The 15,029-nt window shown below is 44.4% G+C and overlaps 1 protein-coding gene across 27 annotated transcripts in view; it reads right to left on the bottom strand.

Annotated features, from left to right (window-relative positions):
- CELF2 (CUGBP Elav-like family member 2) overlaps positions 8,976–15,029 on the bottom strand; it is a 362,707-nt gene continuing 356,653 nt past the window's right edge. For 21 of the 27 annotated variants that reach the window (XM_021064257.1, XM_021064256.1, XM_021064243.1 and 18 more), the window contains one exon: positions 8,976–14,454. In XM_021064257.1, coding sequence (XP_020919916.1) covers positions 14,327–14,454 — 128 coding nt within the window. In that variant the 3' untranslated portion in view covers positions 8,976–14,326. The remainder of the gene's footprint in view (positions 14,455–15,029) is intronic. The other 6 variants (XM_021064258.1, XM_021064242.1, XM_021064240.1 and 3 more) reach the window with 1 other exon arrangement.

Genomic DNA, 15,029 nt, shown 5'->3' on the forward strand with positions numbered 1-15,029 from the left:
CCATCCTGAACTGGTGCGAGGCACTACATCATTGAAGTTTTGATTCGCATTTCTCTAATAGTGATGTTGAGCATGTTTTTATGTGCTTGCTGGCCATCTATATGTCTTTTTGGGGAAATGTCTCTTCTGCCCATTTTTCACTTGGGTTGATGGCTTTTTTGTTGGTGAGTGATATAAGTTGTTAGTATATATTGGAGATTAAGTCCTTGTTTGTTGCATCATTTGCAGCTATTTTCTCCCATTCTGTAGGTCTGTTCATTTGTTTGTTCATCTGTTCATTTGATCTTTCTTTCTTTCAGTTTCCTTTGATGTACAAAAGCTTGTAAGTTTGATTTTGTCCCATTTGTTTATTTTTGTTTTCATTTCTATTGCTTTGGGAGACTGACCTAATAAGATGTTTGTACAGTTTATGTCAGAATGTTTTGTCTATGTTCTCTTCTAGGAGTTTTATATGTCACCTTATGTTTAAGTCTTTGAGCCATTTGAGTTTATTTTTGTGCATGGTGTGAGGGTGTGTTCTAATTTCATGGATTTACATGCAGTTGTCCAGTTTTCCCAGCACCACTTGCTGAAGAGACTGTGTCCTTCTTATTTTATATTCTTGCCTCTTCCTTTGTTGAAGATTATTGAACGTAGGTGTCTGGGTTTATTTCTGGGCTCTCTATTGTGTTCCAGTGATCCATATGTATTTTTTTAAACTCATAAACTAGAGTTGTAGGTGGATTATGTACTATTGTTAAAATGTTACAAACCCTTAACTTTGACTATGTATCACCCATTACCAGTGAGTTTTATATTGCCTTATGTTATGGGGTAATTGGGATTCGTTTACTTCCACTCAGATAGCTCCCTTTAGCATTTCTTGTGAGGTGGATCAGATCCAGTGGTGAATTCCCTCATCTTTTATTTGTTTTGGAAAGTCCTTATTTAGCTTTCATTTCTGAGGGACAGTATACTTGGTTGAGGGTTTTGTTTTTTTTTTCAGAATTTTGAATATGTCATCCCCTTCTCTTCTGGTCTAAAATGGTTCTGCCAGTAGTCTTATGGGGTTCCCTTACATGTAATTTCTTTCTTTTTTCTTGCTGCTTTTAAAAATCTTTTCAGTCTTTGACTTTTGACACTTTAATCATGATGTATATTGGTGTAGCTCTCTGGGTTTACCTCATTTGGGAATCCTTTGGGCCTTTTGTATCTGGATGTCTGGTTTTCTCCCTTGATTTGGGAAGTTTTTAGTCATTATTGCTTTAAATGTATCTTCCATCTCTGTCTCTTCTTTTTGAATTCCCATGATGGGAATATTGTTTCTTTTCATTGTGTCCCATACACTTTCTTCACTCTTTTTCATTCTTTACTCTTTTTGTTCTGACTGGATAATTTCAAATGTCCTGTCTTCTAGGTGGTTGATTTTTCCTTCTGCATGGTTGAGTCTGCTTTTGAAACTTCCACTGAATTCCTCAAACATTTTTCAGCCTTCCATTGAATTCCTCAGACAGTTTTTGTGTTTTTAAGCTCTAGGACTTTTGTTTGCTTTATCTTTTTGATGATTTATGTTTCTTTGTTGAATTTCTTGTTCATTAATTATTTTTATTTTCTTACATTTCACTGAACTACTTTAAGAGGATTATTCTTAATTCTTTGACAGTTCGAAGGTCTTTATTTTTTTAGGGTCAGTTATTTGAGCTTTATTCATTTCTTTTGGTGGTGTTATATTTACCTGGTTTTTTGTGAGCATTGATTGCTTACTTTGGTGTGTGTGCATTTGTGTAAGTGGTTTTCTCTTCCAGACTTTGCAGGTTCACTTTGCTAGCGATAGTTTTTACCAATCAGCTCAGTTTGAGTTTTTGGGTGTGTCTGCTGGCAATGTCTTTAGATAGGTGGGGCCTGCTCTAAGGTCTCATTTTGGTGAGGCAGCTCTTTGAGCTGTGAGGTCAGAGTAGTGGGTGGTGTGCCACTGGATGAGAACATATAGGCAGGAGTTCCAGCTTGGTTTCTCTGCCCAAGGGAGGCTGTAGGATGGGCCTTGTGGTTGCCTGGATTCTCTGGTCAGGCTTTCTAGATGGTCAGGACTGGGTACTATACTCACCAGTAGGTGGGGCTATGAATTAGCTTCCCTGCAGTTTGGGGACCTGAATCTGGCAAGATTGTACATTGAATATTCTGGTCAGGTGAGGCCTCACGCTTTGCTCTGCACGTAGGGAAAGCCGTGGGCTGTACTGTCTGTTCAAGTGCTGGGAAGAAGGGCTTGGGTGGGCTACACAGCTTCCTTTGTGCTCTGGACAGGCTCCCCAGCCAGGCAGGCTGAATGCTGTGTTCAATAATGAGTGGGGCTATAAGTTACTTTCTCTACCAAGGCACAGCAGAAGCAGTTCCAAAGCCACTAGGGCTCTTTGTGGTCTTGACTCAAGCTGCCCCATGCCGTACGCGGTCTCTGGTTGAACAGGGCGGATGACTTTGCTTTTGTATGATCAGTTCTGCCCAGCTGAACTGATGCTCTTGGCTTGAGCACTGCTGGATTATGTGCCTGGTTCCAGGTGTTCTTGGCAGTTCTTTCTGTGCGGGGGCTGGGTGCACTGGCAGCTCTGCAGGACATTTTCTCATGCCCCATTCTTCATTCCCGCCAGGGCTCTGTCTTCCCTCACCAATCCCCTCCTCACCTCACTGTGCTCCTGATGGAAAGGCTTCCGTTTGTTTGAGGTCATAGTTTTTAAAGAGGTGAAGGTACTGGTTGGAACTCTTTCTGTAGAGTGTGAACAGCAGGCCATAGATGCCAGTTGGGAAATACGACTCTTGGGCACATAAGGCCACTTTGCTCAGCTCTGCCCTTGGTAGAGACATTGGTATTGGGAAGACTCGGCTCGTCCATCCCCCTCACCCGTTGTATTTTATTCTCCAGGACAGACCTTTAAACTCTTGCCAGCGACAGATGGTGCCTGAGTAGCACTGAGCTCAGTGAAGAACTAGAAATTCTGGAAGCTGCTCTGTGGATCTTAAATACGTAATTCCTTGTGGGTGCTGTGGTGATCCAGTGTCCACGGTGGGGGGAGAGCGTTTGTTTGGACCATCTACTGTTGCTGGTGTGAAGGGTTTCTCTTTACTTGACAGATATGCTAGTTCAGGGCAAACTCCTGGAGGCAGGGCCATGTCTTCTCGTTGCATTACCAGCCCCTACCTGAGTGCCTCGCGTGGGGTAGCTGCTTGATACATGTCTTTTGACCAAATGAATGTTGGATTTGCGCTATCCTCGTGGTTGCTCCTGACAAGTTGGGACCCAGTGCTTGGGTTCAGCTGCATCTTCTGGATGCCTGGCAGCTAGGAGCTAAGTCCCAGCAGCGGCCTGAACTTTTTGTCCTCAAGGCTGTTCTAGTGACTAAACTGTGCTGCCTTGCTCATGGGCTGGTCTGGGCCCTATCCTGCGCCAGGCACTACCTTGGCAGCTGCAAGGATGGTGAAGAGGTGTTGGCCTGCTTCTCAGGAATGCCATTGCATCAAGTGCCTTTAATCATCATTTTCCTGTTGATTTGTCCTCAGTTCAGTGGCCTTTCTGGTCTCGTCAATATTAAAGAATCTATCTAAGGACAGTCCCTGGATATGAAGTGTTCCTGAGAGGGAGCAGAATTGAACTCAAGAGGAGAGGACAGTGCTTCTCAAGGCAGTCTGGCCTGATTACAGAGACGTCTTTCTGCTCAGGCAGGGCTGAGCAGCTGACGAGCTCTGCGGCATCAGGGCAGAAGCTGCACATTTGGGACTCCAGGCAGAAGAGTGTTCTTCCTCCTCCTGGTCTGTGTCCCAGGCCTCCCGTAATGGCCCCCAGTTTCCCCCAGCCTCATCCGATAATCAGACCTCTCTCCACAGATATGTAGCGAGTTGTCCATTTAATAAGGATCGATTTTCTCTAGCCCAGCAGGATCACCTGCCCCATCCATGCATCCACCAGTTTTGAACACTGACTGTATGGCCGGCACCACGTTGAGGCCCTGGGGATATAGTGGTGAATGAGGCAGTCACTTCCGTCAAAGAGCTCACGGTCTAGCTTGGGAGACCCATGTGACCACATGTAAACAGCACACAGTCGTGAATGGCATGATGCTTTGCAGACAGTGAACTGTGGAAACATAGCTGTGGTAGAGAGATGAGGAAAGAAGAAGGAAGGAGAGAATGATTCCAAAGACAGTAAATAAAATATATGTCACAGGGCTTGGGTAATGGCGAACCCCTCTCAGATTTAGTCTTTTCTAAAGCAGTGGTCTTTTAATCTTTGTGCTCTTAGTAGAGAAATTGTGTTTCTCAATAAAATTCTACATGGCCCTTCAGTAAATAAAACAAGCAAAAGCAGAGCACCTTTGGTTAGATTGGGGATGGGGTGAAATGGTCTAGAGAGCTTTCCGCTTGGCTCCGCCTGGGCTTCTGCGCCCCGACCCCTGCTTCTCCGAAGGAGCTCCGAGACTAGCGGTTCTGGTGCTGCTGGGGTACAGCTTTGCCTTGGAGGGGCTTGGCACCTATAGGCTTGTTACAGGCAAATCTCTGCGTCTGTCATTCCCACCTAGGACCTAAACTGGACAGCTCGGCTTTTCTTTCGGGTCAGAGATACCTAAATATGATACGTAGAGGTAGAAAGGGGCGGATCGAGTGGGGAATCAGTTTCCCTTTCTGAGAATGGAGTTAGTTGTGGTTCCCCAAGGCTTAGGGCGGCCCCCCAGTGGCCATGCCTCTGGTGTACACTTTCTCAGCAGGGGAAAAGCCCGTCCCAGGCCTTGTTAGTGCAGAGGCCTCTGCTGGAGGAGCTTGTTCAGAGTCGTCCAGGGAACCCAGGGAGAGCTGTGGGCCTCTCTGGGGATGGCTGAGTGGATCCTGCTCAGAGAAAGTTCTAGACCAGGCCAGCAGAGGCGAGCTCAGCTGACTCTGTGGATGGATACCACCACTGCTACTAACTAGGCACCCTACCAGGGTCTTAAGAGTGTGATGGACCCTGAGCTAAGGGTTTTGTATGATTGGCTCAGTTTATCCTCATGTCAGCCCCTTGCAGGAGATTTTATCCTTAGCCCCCAATTTGCCAGTGAGGAAATTAAGTCACGGAGAGGCGGCAGGGGAAAGGAGCGGTAGAGCTGGCAGTCAAGCTGCAGTACTGTGGCTCCCCAGGGGTCGTGCCTGGGTACTTCCGATACCTCTAACACCAGCTTGTGCCTCCAAGCTGGGGATTTTTATTTGGGGCCTTAACTGTAACGGACCAGTTGCAGAACACAGACTTTGTCTTTGATTTTTATGCATATAATGTACGTATTTATATATCTTTTTATTTTTAAAAACATCCTTTAGATGTGGGCAGGCAGACGTTGGTGCCAGGCTGCTTTGCCGCCAGGGGGAGAAGGTTCACGGAGATGCCATGTCCCCTAAAGCGGTTCCTGACAAACCCCCAGGCTGCCCCGCTGAGCTGGCCGCCCAGCTCCCGGCCGCCGAGGGCGGAGAGAGGGACGGCTGAACTGGGGCTGCATCCTCAGAGGGGAATGCGAGGGTTTCATTCTCATCCCCCCACCCCCCCGACTGAGGCCCAGAGCTCTTCTACCGGGATTGCCCTGGACGTGTTCTTTCTCACAGAGAGGATGCTTTCTAGCCATGTGACTGACACTCAAGGCAAGGCCACCAACTCTTCAACAGCCCATTGGAGCCCAGCCCAGTTCAGGCAGACCAGTGGTTTTCAAAATGTCAACCCTTGAAAAAATAGAACCACTATCCCAAGCCCAGATTGCGTGGTCCCAGCAAGCACCTCTGTCTAGATCCTTCGATTTTGCTCCTTGTGGCTTTCTCTCTGATCCCTTCTCTAGGAGTTTTTGGTTTGGGGTGGGAGGAAGCAGAGACTGGAAGGAGAGTTGGGGTTATCTGCGGATTTCATTTGCCACGCCCTCTCTGTCCCTCATTATCAGGCATGACTAAGGTTTGTGTTTTAGAGGATTAGGATGTCTGTGCCGTTTTGCAAGTAGAAGTTTAGGAGTTTTTCTTAGAATCAAACATCAAGCGAGAAAAACAAGTCTAACATAAAAGCCCAAAGCAAAGGAACCCAACGGAAAATGCCATTCTGTTCAGACTTATGGCCCGTAGGAAAAATTTCAAAAATACTCCTTCAAAGGGCCAGGCAGCAGGCCTCCCATTTAAGCTTTGCAACTGTTACAGGATGTCTCTGCTCACACACTGCTTTGAAATTTTACCCTCCTCCTCCTGAGCGATCAAACCCCTCGCTTGCTCTCTTTCTGCAGCCTTGAGTGGGCCCGTTCTTGCCCTCCAGCGGGGCACAGTTCTAGGGTCACGCCGTTTTGGAAAAGCACTGGTGCAAACCAGCATTATTCTTGGACCTGCTTTTCCCTTTTGTCCCCTTTCTTCTGAGCCTAGAGGTCACATTCAGAAAGGCAGCTGGGTTTTCTAGGTTAGGGCAGAGTCTGGACGCTTTCCAGGGGTCTTTTGGCCACGAAGGGATTGCTCTCGTCGCTACCCTCGGTGCCTGGTGTAGAGACCGGGTCTCTCCCGCTCAAGTGTACTCGGAAGAACTTTTCCCCCACTCCATTTTGTTTCCAAAGTCAATTTATTGAAGATTAAGTCATAAAGCCAGTGATTATAATTTTAATGAAAAATATCCTGTATCACTCAAGACTGAAAAGAACAAAAATGCCCCTTAGAAACACTGCTTTGAAAAATAATCACATTAACTTTACACACAAGTCCTTTCTTAAGCTTTATTTAAGAAATCGAGTACTATATAGTTCAATATATATAAGACACATCCAGTATTGTGTTCCTGATAGCAAGTGCATAGATTTTATTAAGATATCATTTTCACTCGATATAAACGTTTCATGGTCACATGAAGATACTATTCCCAGTGATTTTGCCCAAGCATGAGAGGAGAAAACAGAACACAGCAGAAATAGTGAACTACAACAGAGATGAAAAACAAAAACAGCGAATTAGCAGAACAGTCGATTCCTGATAAGTGAATAAGCTGATTGTCTGGTCACAAGGTTTTATTCACTTATCAGGAACGATTCACAGTACGTTAATGTTCACTGTCCCCCCTAGCCTGCCAGCTAAGAGTGCCAGCCCAAGACCACTCATGACTGCTGTGGGCTGTGCAGACGTGTGGCTTCCATCAGCAGGGTAAACGTTGACAGTTCCATCATTTCCCGAGGCGGTCTGTGCGGGCAAACTGCACCTGCTGACAGGGCAGCGGTATTGGGTAGGTGTGAATTTAGCAGGGACCGACTTTGCAGTCACAAGTGCTTAAGGGAACTAGCGGTTTCGTCCCCTTCTTTGGAGAATTACTGTTTCTTGTTGTTGGAAAAACAACAACAACAAAATCTGGCTTTGTCTTTCCTTTCTTTGTTGACTTAGTGTGAGTCTTTTGCCTTGTGCCAAATGGTGGAGAGATATATATATATATTTATACATACTTATATTACTTAAATATTTAAAAACTAAAAACACTTGCATCTTGGAAGGAGTTGATGGCCCTCTTCACCCCCTTCTCCCTCCCTCACACCTTCTAACCACCCCCCAAAGATGATGATAACAAGAAAGAAAAATCACACCCTTTGCCCTCTTTCCCACTCCTGTCAGCAGTGGGTTTTCAGAGGCAAACTCCTGCAGGCTCTGATGAGACTTAAGGAGGAGCTGGGGCAGGAATCAGCTCCCGTCTGTGCGGGTTTGGAGCTGAATGGGAGTCGCTTCCTGAGGTGCCCGGCCTGGGGGGAAGGGCCTCCCTCCCTGCGCCTCAGCCGGCCCCTCTCTGGCAGAGCCGACTCGGAAAAAGACAAGTCTGGGGGCCCCAGGGGCTGCGGACACCGGAGGGGGACGGGCCTGAGCACCTGCGGGGGAATCTCCTGGGCGGCCCGAGGCCGGCCGCCGGTGCTGCGGGCGGAGGCGGCCCGAGCGCGTGCGTCTCCGGAGGTGGAGGAGAGGTGGGCAGCGGGGTCCTGTAAGAGCACTTGGAGGGCAGGCGGAGTCCTGAGCGTAGCAGGCGGGCGGGGGGCTGTGGCTTCACGCTGAGGGGCGTCAGGGAAGGGCTTGCCCTCAGCTCTCCCTGCCGAGCGGGGCGGGGCGGGGGCGGGGGACGAGGCTTCCTCACAGACGGACACGCATCCCCGAGGGCGCGTGTGGCCGCGCGCGTGGCCTTCTGCTTTCATTTGGAAATGGGTGGTAGAGCCTGAAGACTGGCGCGTGGGGAACGTCCCCTGGTCCCCCCAATCCCGCCAGACTGGGCAGAGCTTCCGTTGGGGCCCTTGCAAGGCTTTCTTTCCTCTTGTATTGGTTTTACTAATTAAAGCTGCTCCCGGAGTCAGTCAGTGCTTACAAAATAGGTTGCTCTTCTATACATATCTAGTGAGTGATGGCAACGCACAGATGACACTTCACCCTTTTTGCACCTCTTCACCAGGTGAGTAAGTTTATTTTTTCCTCCCTTGAGAGCTCACCTCTAAAAAATGTGATTGGCTTTTGAGAAGAGGTTGATGGTAAGTAATGCTGTGTCTTTGGATTCGTGGGTAGACAGAGGGAACCCCAGCTCTGCTGCTTCGCCTCTTAAGTTTAAGATGATGCAGCAAAAGCAGCAGCCGTTTGAAACGAGTGTTAAGAACCGAACACATACACAGGGGCGGGGGAGAGAGGCGAGAGAATGTGCAGTGTAGCCGTGTGGTCCAAAGACTGTACGAGGTCCTGGCAAATCCCACCCGGTAGGCAGCTGTGGAGTGGACCACAGCAGTGAGTCTTAAGTCTTGGAAGCGGTGGTTAAAATGGGCTGTCGTACCTAAATCAGAGGTGGCTGGTGTGTAGTTCCCCCTTTCCCCAAATCAGATATTCACTTAGGTGGAATCGACTGTATCTTTTTACACGACATATAAAAAAAAAACAGATACGTGAAACAGTGAGGTGTGCAGATGTATCACCAACACAGAATGACTACCAACAATACAACACGCAGAGAGAGAAACAAGTATTAGGAAAATGGTTTAATATTGGAGACAGAAGCAAAAAACTGCATCACACGATAACATACGTTACAAAAATAAGTTTGACTGTTTCAACTACACGGTTATGTTCACAATGAGGACAGAAGAATCAGAAAAAACTCTGATCTAAACAGCGAAAAAGCAAACTCCTAAAGTTTTAACTAATACATTTATCCACTTAAAGTGACTTGAGTACTTCTAAATCTAATTACCTTATTGTGTAACTGCACAATACAGAATAAAAAGTGAAACTTACCGCTGTATTTTAAGACAAAATTCTAATGCTAGATATAAGCAAAGGGAAAAAAGAAATCAAGCCAAAGTTTTTAATTCTCAAAAGAAAAGCAACTTTCTTTCGATCAACCAGAAATCAAACTTGAAATCAGTCATTGTCAGGGGGCCCACTAGAGTAAGCCACAAAAATTTCCTTTTTTTTTTTTTTAATCTCCAGTATAAAAAGTTCCACTGGTACAAAATGCATAAGTACAATCAGTTGTAGAAATAGGAAAGCCTGCGTTATTTTTTTTTTTTTTTGGCTCAAATTCCATCAAACAACAAAATCCAAATGCATCAATAAAACAAACAATACTCAAATGGTCTTACAGTTTCCACTAGGTTGCATTAACTTTGGCTTTTCTCAGACAATATTTAAAAACTATTTCGTAATTCTAAACAAAATGATATTATTCGTCTACAAACAACAATTCTCACAGCACAGAAAAACACAAATACATTGTTTTTGTATGACATTATTCAAAAAGGTAATGAAACTACAGGTTTTTTTTTTAAATTTTATTTCTTCTTGTTAATTAGCACTTAAGATAATAAAAACAGAAACAGTAAAATGAGTCCAGAGTAGCACAAGCCAAAGAACTATAAACCCCTATGGTGAAAGAAAGATGAACTTGTTACGCCTTTGAGGACTGCCATTTGATCGCAATTCTCTAATTTAGTTTAAAAACGACTATTCTCTACACTTGATTTTTAAAAAAGCAGTTTCCCTGTGTGTGTTTTTTTCCTCTGGCACAGGCCCTTCGCACCCTTGCAGCTTTTTCCTTTAGATATTGAAAGATAAAGTGAAGAAAAGGACGCTTATCTTTGAGGAGGGTTATCTTTTTGGCAATGACACATGACCAAAAAAAGAGAAGCGGACTTTCCCCCTAAAAGTAACTATCTCAGTTGCCTTCGGGAAGAAACATTCAGCTCCAAGCTCCCGCAGCTTTCGGGGGAGATGGGGGCAGGAGGTGTGAGAGGCGGGGAGAAGGAAAATGGGAAGCAAAGATGATGTGTAATTGATCAGAGATCCCGAATGAAAGAGTCTAGGAAAGTCCCATGGTGTCATCTTGCATTCCTAGTACGCACGGCGTGCCACCACATCATGTACACGAGAGGGACATGTGCCATAACCTTTGTGAGTCAGCTGCCCGCTGCAGGAAGTACAAAATAGCCCTCGAAGGATGAAGGAAGGCCCCAGCAGTAGTAAACACGTGTGAGGATAGTACAGAGCGTTCATTGTAAGTGCATGTGCTATAAGAAGGAAACTTTTTTTTTTTTTTTTTTTTTGCATCATTAGTGGCTAGTCCTTTCCATCCCAGGGCTATCACATCCACAGCACACATGAAATCAAACAGAGTGGTGAGTGGGAAGGGGAGCCAGCAGTTTCTAAACTCCAGGAGAGACAAAGAAGCTTCCAGAAAGGCAGGAGCTTGTGTTGGGGCTGTGGGGGGTAGGTAACTTTGGGGTTTGCCAGGACAACAAGAGACCGTTCACATTCACACGTGAAGTAGAAGTCAAAGAAAGATGGCACTTTGCAAAGTGGCGGCGGGAACCAGTGTTTGCCAGTAACGATGAAGAACTGAGTTTGCCTTGAACGGTCAGGCCCCTTTAGATGCATTTGATTCAAAAGAAACAAAGACAAGAAAAGGACTGTCAACTTCTAACTCCAGACACCTTGCTTATTCAGAGGTATCCACTGGGCTCAGAATCCCCAGCACAATGGCTGAGCAAAGACATAAATTTAGGAGCATTTAAGAAATAAAAGCAAACATCCCTCCAAAGTCTACCGCATCCTCACAAAGCCATTTCACTGGAAGGTACACGAAAATAGTTCAAACTGGAATTTACCATTAATCCGATCTCTAACATGTGCTGAATTTAAGGTTCATTCAGGTGCTTGACTATCTACCATTCCCCTCGGAAAATGTACCCAGTAAACTCTTTTTAACCAAAGCCGAAGAAGGAATTCCAGCAGCAAATGAGGAATTTGAAGGAAAAAAATAATAATAATACTTTAACCCTCTTTTTGTTTTTAAGATTTTGCTTTTGAATCCCAACCAAAGGATAAAAAAGTAGTAAAGACAAAACAACTCAAGGATATATATGGAAAAAAACTTCAAATTGGAACCACCCCAAAACAAATGAAAATGATGACAGTATAAAAAGTTATCGACATTCCAGATAGCTCTGGGTAGAAAGGGTTAAAAGTTCAAAACTTTCTCACCTTAGAGGTTTCCATATATTATGAAGAAAATACATTGTGAGGTTGCCGTCACAGCATTGATGTGCAGAGTGGTTAAAAAAGTGAGACATGGGCACTTATACAATGTCTTACAAAAAACGTCATAGAGAAATAACAAACAATAACAATTTCAGGCAACAAGACCACAGGATAGCAAGTTAACAAACTTTTTAACCTCTTTTTTTTTGTTTTTTGTTTTTTAAATATTAGGGATTTATACAAAACACATAATAAAATACCCATGTTATCAAATTACTTCTCACAAGAAACACACTGAAGCTCTAGGAAGGAAGTACCTTTGGAATTTGGCACTATATATTTTCACTTTTTCTTTAAAAGAAAAAAAAAATCACATTTTGCTGAACACAAACACATCTAAATAGTCCACAATAAAAAAAAAATGACATCAATGCTTTACAAGCCAACACAAAACTTATTCTGGAATAGGTTTTTTTTTTTTTTTTTTTTTTTCCCTCACATGAAATTTTTTAAGCAAACCATTTTTTTTGAAATTCTTTTTTGTTATAAGTAAACCAATTCTAAACTTGTCTTATCAACAAAGAACATTAAGACCATAAGACTCATGATGAAACCACAACTTAATTCACAGAAGCACCAACATAACACAGTTTACAGTAACCTTTCTCCTGTACATTGAAACAGTATAAAATATAGGTAATTTCATGTGCATTAAACCATGGATTGTCTAACTGTGAGTCAGTTCAGCAAAAGGTGACACAAATAGGTAGCATTTGCCCCAAAACAGGGTAAATATTTTTCTTATACTAATCTACAAAAAGTGGTTCTCTATATATATCTTAATGAGAAAGTGAGCCACCTAAAATGGCCTTATCAAAAAACTTTACACTGCCTGAAAAATGTAAAAACTATTACAGACCTCTAGAGACTTAAAATCAGACAGTTTTTTTTCTCAAACTGTTTTTGGAAGTAGTCTGTTAGAAACCAACATTCTGTGTCCCTGGACACATATTGCTATTGTTACCAGTGACCGGGAAGAATGCCAATCCCTGTATAATACTTTCAAGTCTGTTTTATGAAAAGAAAAAAAAAAAAAAAGAAAGAAACATTTTTGCCACAGGTTTTTTTCTATAATTAATTTGTCTAATAATAAATTTCAGTCTTGCATGAATGCAGCAATGTTTTTCACATTGACTTCCCAGAATTCATAGCTAGATGAGGTCACATGCAAATTTCAAAGGTCAAACTAGATCAAAGGTCAGTAGGAGAACCAAATATGATGTGAGGTCAGAAAGACATCAGAAACAATGACGGGACGATGAAACTTTTTTTTTGAGACGCCACAGGGACATGCTAGGCAAACGGTGAACTAACGGGCATGAAGATGTCTAGGGAGAAAACAGGGAGAGGAAAAAGTTACACAGAATCTGCGCAGCAGCAACAAAATCACTCTTCTGGGAGCAGGAGGCACACTAATGCAAATCTTAGGTCAGTAGGGAGCCTACGAGCCATCCACGTAATTTGCATTTCTGACAACCTTTATCCACAGCACAATGGAACCCGGGAGAATCCATCCGGAGAGGGAGAGGGGATGGATTCTGGGGAGGGGGGCCGGCAGGGGTGAGGAGAGGATCCGGTTTCAACGAATGTGACATAGGGGGAAGTCAGAAGACCGAGCTGTAAACTAGAGCATGGGAGTTACGAACAAAACCGTCAGACAGGTACAAACAACGAGAGGAGAAAGCATGAGCTGTGGGCCTAGGGTTCAACGGTGAAAAAAAGCCCATTCCTAGAACGATTCCTCTAGAGACTACTTCAGAAGGATCTAGCTAGCACAGAGAACTGCTCTTTAGGTACCCAATAAGTTAACAGTAGGCAATAAATAACTTCCATTATTTCTGAGGCAGTAAAAATTTTGTACAAAAATAGAAATGCTTTTTTTACAAATAAAATTTACAGGCCTGTGGCTTTCTTTTTTATTTATGTATTATTTATGTATTTATTTATTATTAAATTTATCTTTCAAGAAACATCAAGTATTTTCACTCATTTTTATTTTATTTTTAAACCCTGTAGCTTTAAGAAACAGATCTCTAAATCTTTTTTTTTACACGAATCCTTTCTAAAAACTAAAATGAAATAACAACAAAATAGACAACCAGTGTAATAACCTGACCAATAAATGTTTCTTTGAACCCTAAAATAAAATCCTACTTATTAAAAACAAACCAAATGTAGTGGAAAGACATTTCTGTATTGTTTTAAGTGCTTCTCCTGGCTTTCCTCTCTCACTAGGCCACCGCCTTCACCTCTACCGACAGCGGGCGCCCTCCTGAGGGTGGGGAGGGGGGCGCGGGCAGGAGGGGCGAATTCTCCAGGCAGTGCTCTGGGGGGCACCAGGGGTCTCAGAGTTAGAATTGCACATTAGCCTTTGTTTGCCTTTTAAATTCGCAAGATGTCATTTATTTGTGTATGTGTGTTTTTCTTGAAAAAAGCAAAAAAAAAAAAAAAAAAAAAAAACCAACAACAAAAACAAAAAAACCCAAAACAAAAACGAAACGAAAAAGGTAAAAGGAGATTCAACTTGCAACACAAAGGAGATTACAGTGGCACAAGTGGAGAGGAGTTTACTCGATAGAAACAGGGTAGCCGGAGTTTAATTGTGGCGGACTGGGGAGGGGCCGGGAGGGGAGATGGAGGCCTTATGGTAGAAGTAACCGTCTCTCTTGGTAAAAGTTGGCAATGTGTCCTCCTCTGCCTTTCCTGTTGAGCACAGGCTGGCTCGTGGGACTTACCCTAAGAAAGCTAAAATAAGAGCAGGGAGCCTCTGGGGTTAGGATCAGTAAGGTTTGCTGTCGTTTTTGGAGCGCTTCAGCTGGACCTTCAAGCGTTTCATGCCAATCTGAAAGCCGTTCATAGCCTGGATAGCAGCTTGTGCGGACACTGGATTGTCGTAGCTCACAAAACCTGGAAAACACAGGGGAGCGAGGGAATCAAGACGGAGAGGCAGGGGGACAAAGAAGGGGGCTGGCTGGAGGGTCCAACTGCGGATGGTGAGTGACACGTGCCTCAGCGGCACAGGTCCTGTTCTAGGGGCAACGCTGGGCGCATCCCCTGAGAGGCAGGGAGAAAGATGGCTGGGCTGGTGATTCGCTGTCAGGCGAACAAAACTGCTCTGCAGAAAGCCTCGTCTGTTTTCTGACTGCGGTCAAAGCCGTCTGTGTTCAAGGTCCCTTAGAATCCTGCTGCGAGACCCTCCCGCACATCTGTAAGTGCTCCTCACGGAAGCAGAGTCTCCCGGGACCCCCAGAGGCTCAGGCGCCCCCGCCAGGTGAGGTTTAAAGGCAGGTTGATGACGGGAAGGGCTGGATAACAGGTATGGTGCCATAGACCCCGACTGTCCTGCTCCAGTCCTCTTATGTGTACAGGATGGGGTCCGGTAGTAGGTTAACTCTAGAATGATTTGTACCTGATTTTTCCCACTTGGGGCTCTTACTGAGAGGGGAAATGCAGGGGCCCTTCTCCTTAGCTCAGCTTCCATT

Source organism: Sus scrofa, chromosome 10, assembly GCF_000003025.6.
Source record: "Sus scrofa isolate TJ Tabasco breed Duroc chromosome 10, Sscrofa11.1, whole genome shotgun sequence".
Classification (NCBI taxonomy): Eukaryota; Metazoa; Chordata; class Mammalia; order Artiodactyla; family Suidae; genus Sus; species Sus scrofa.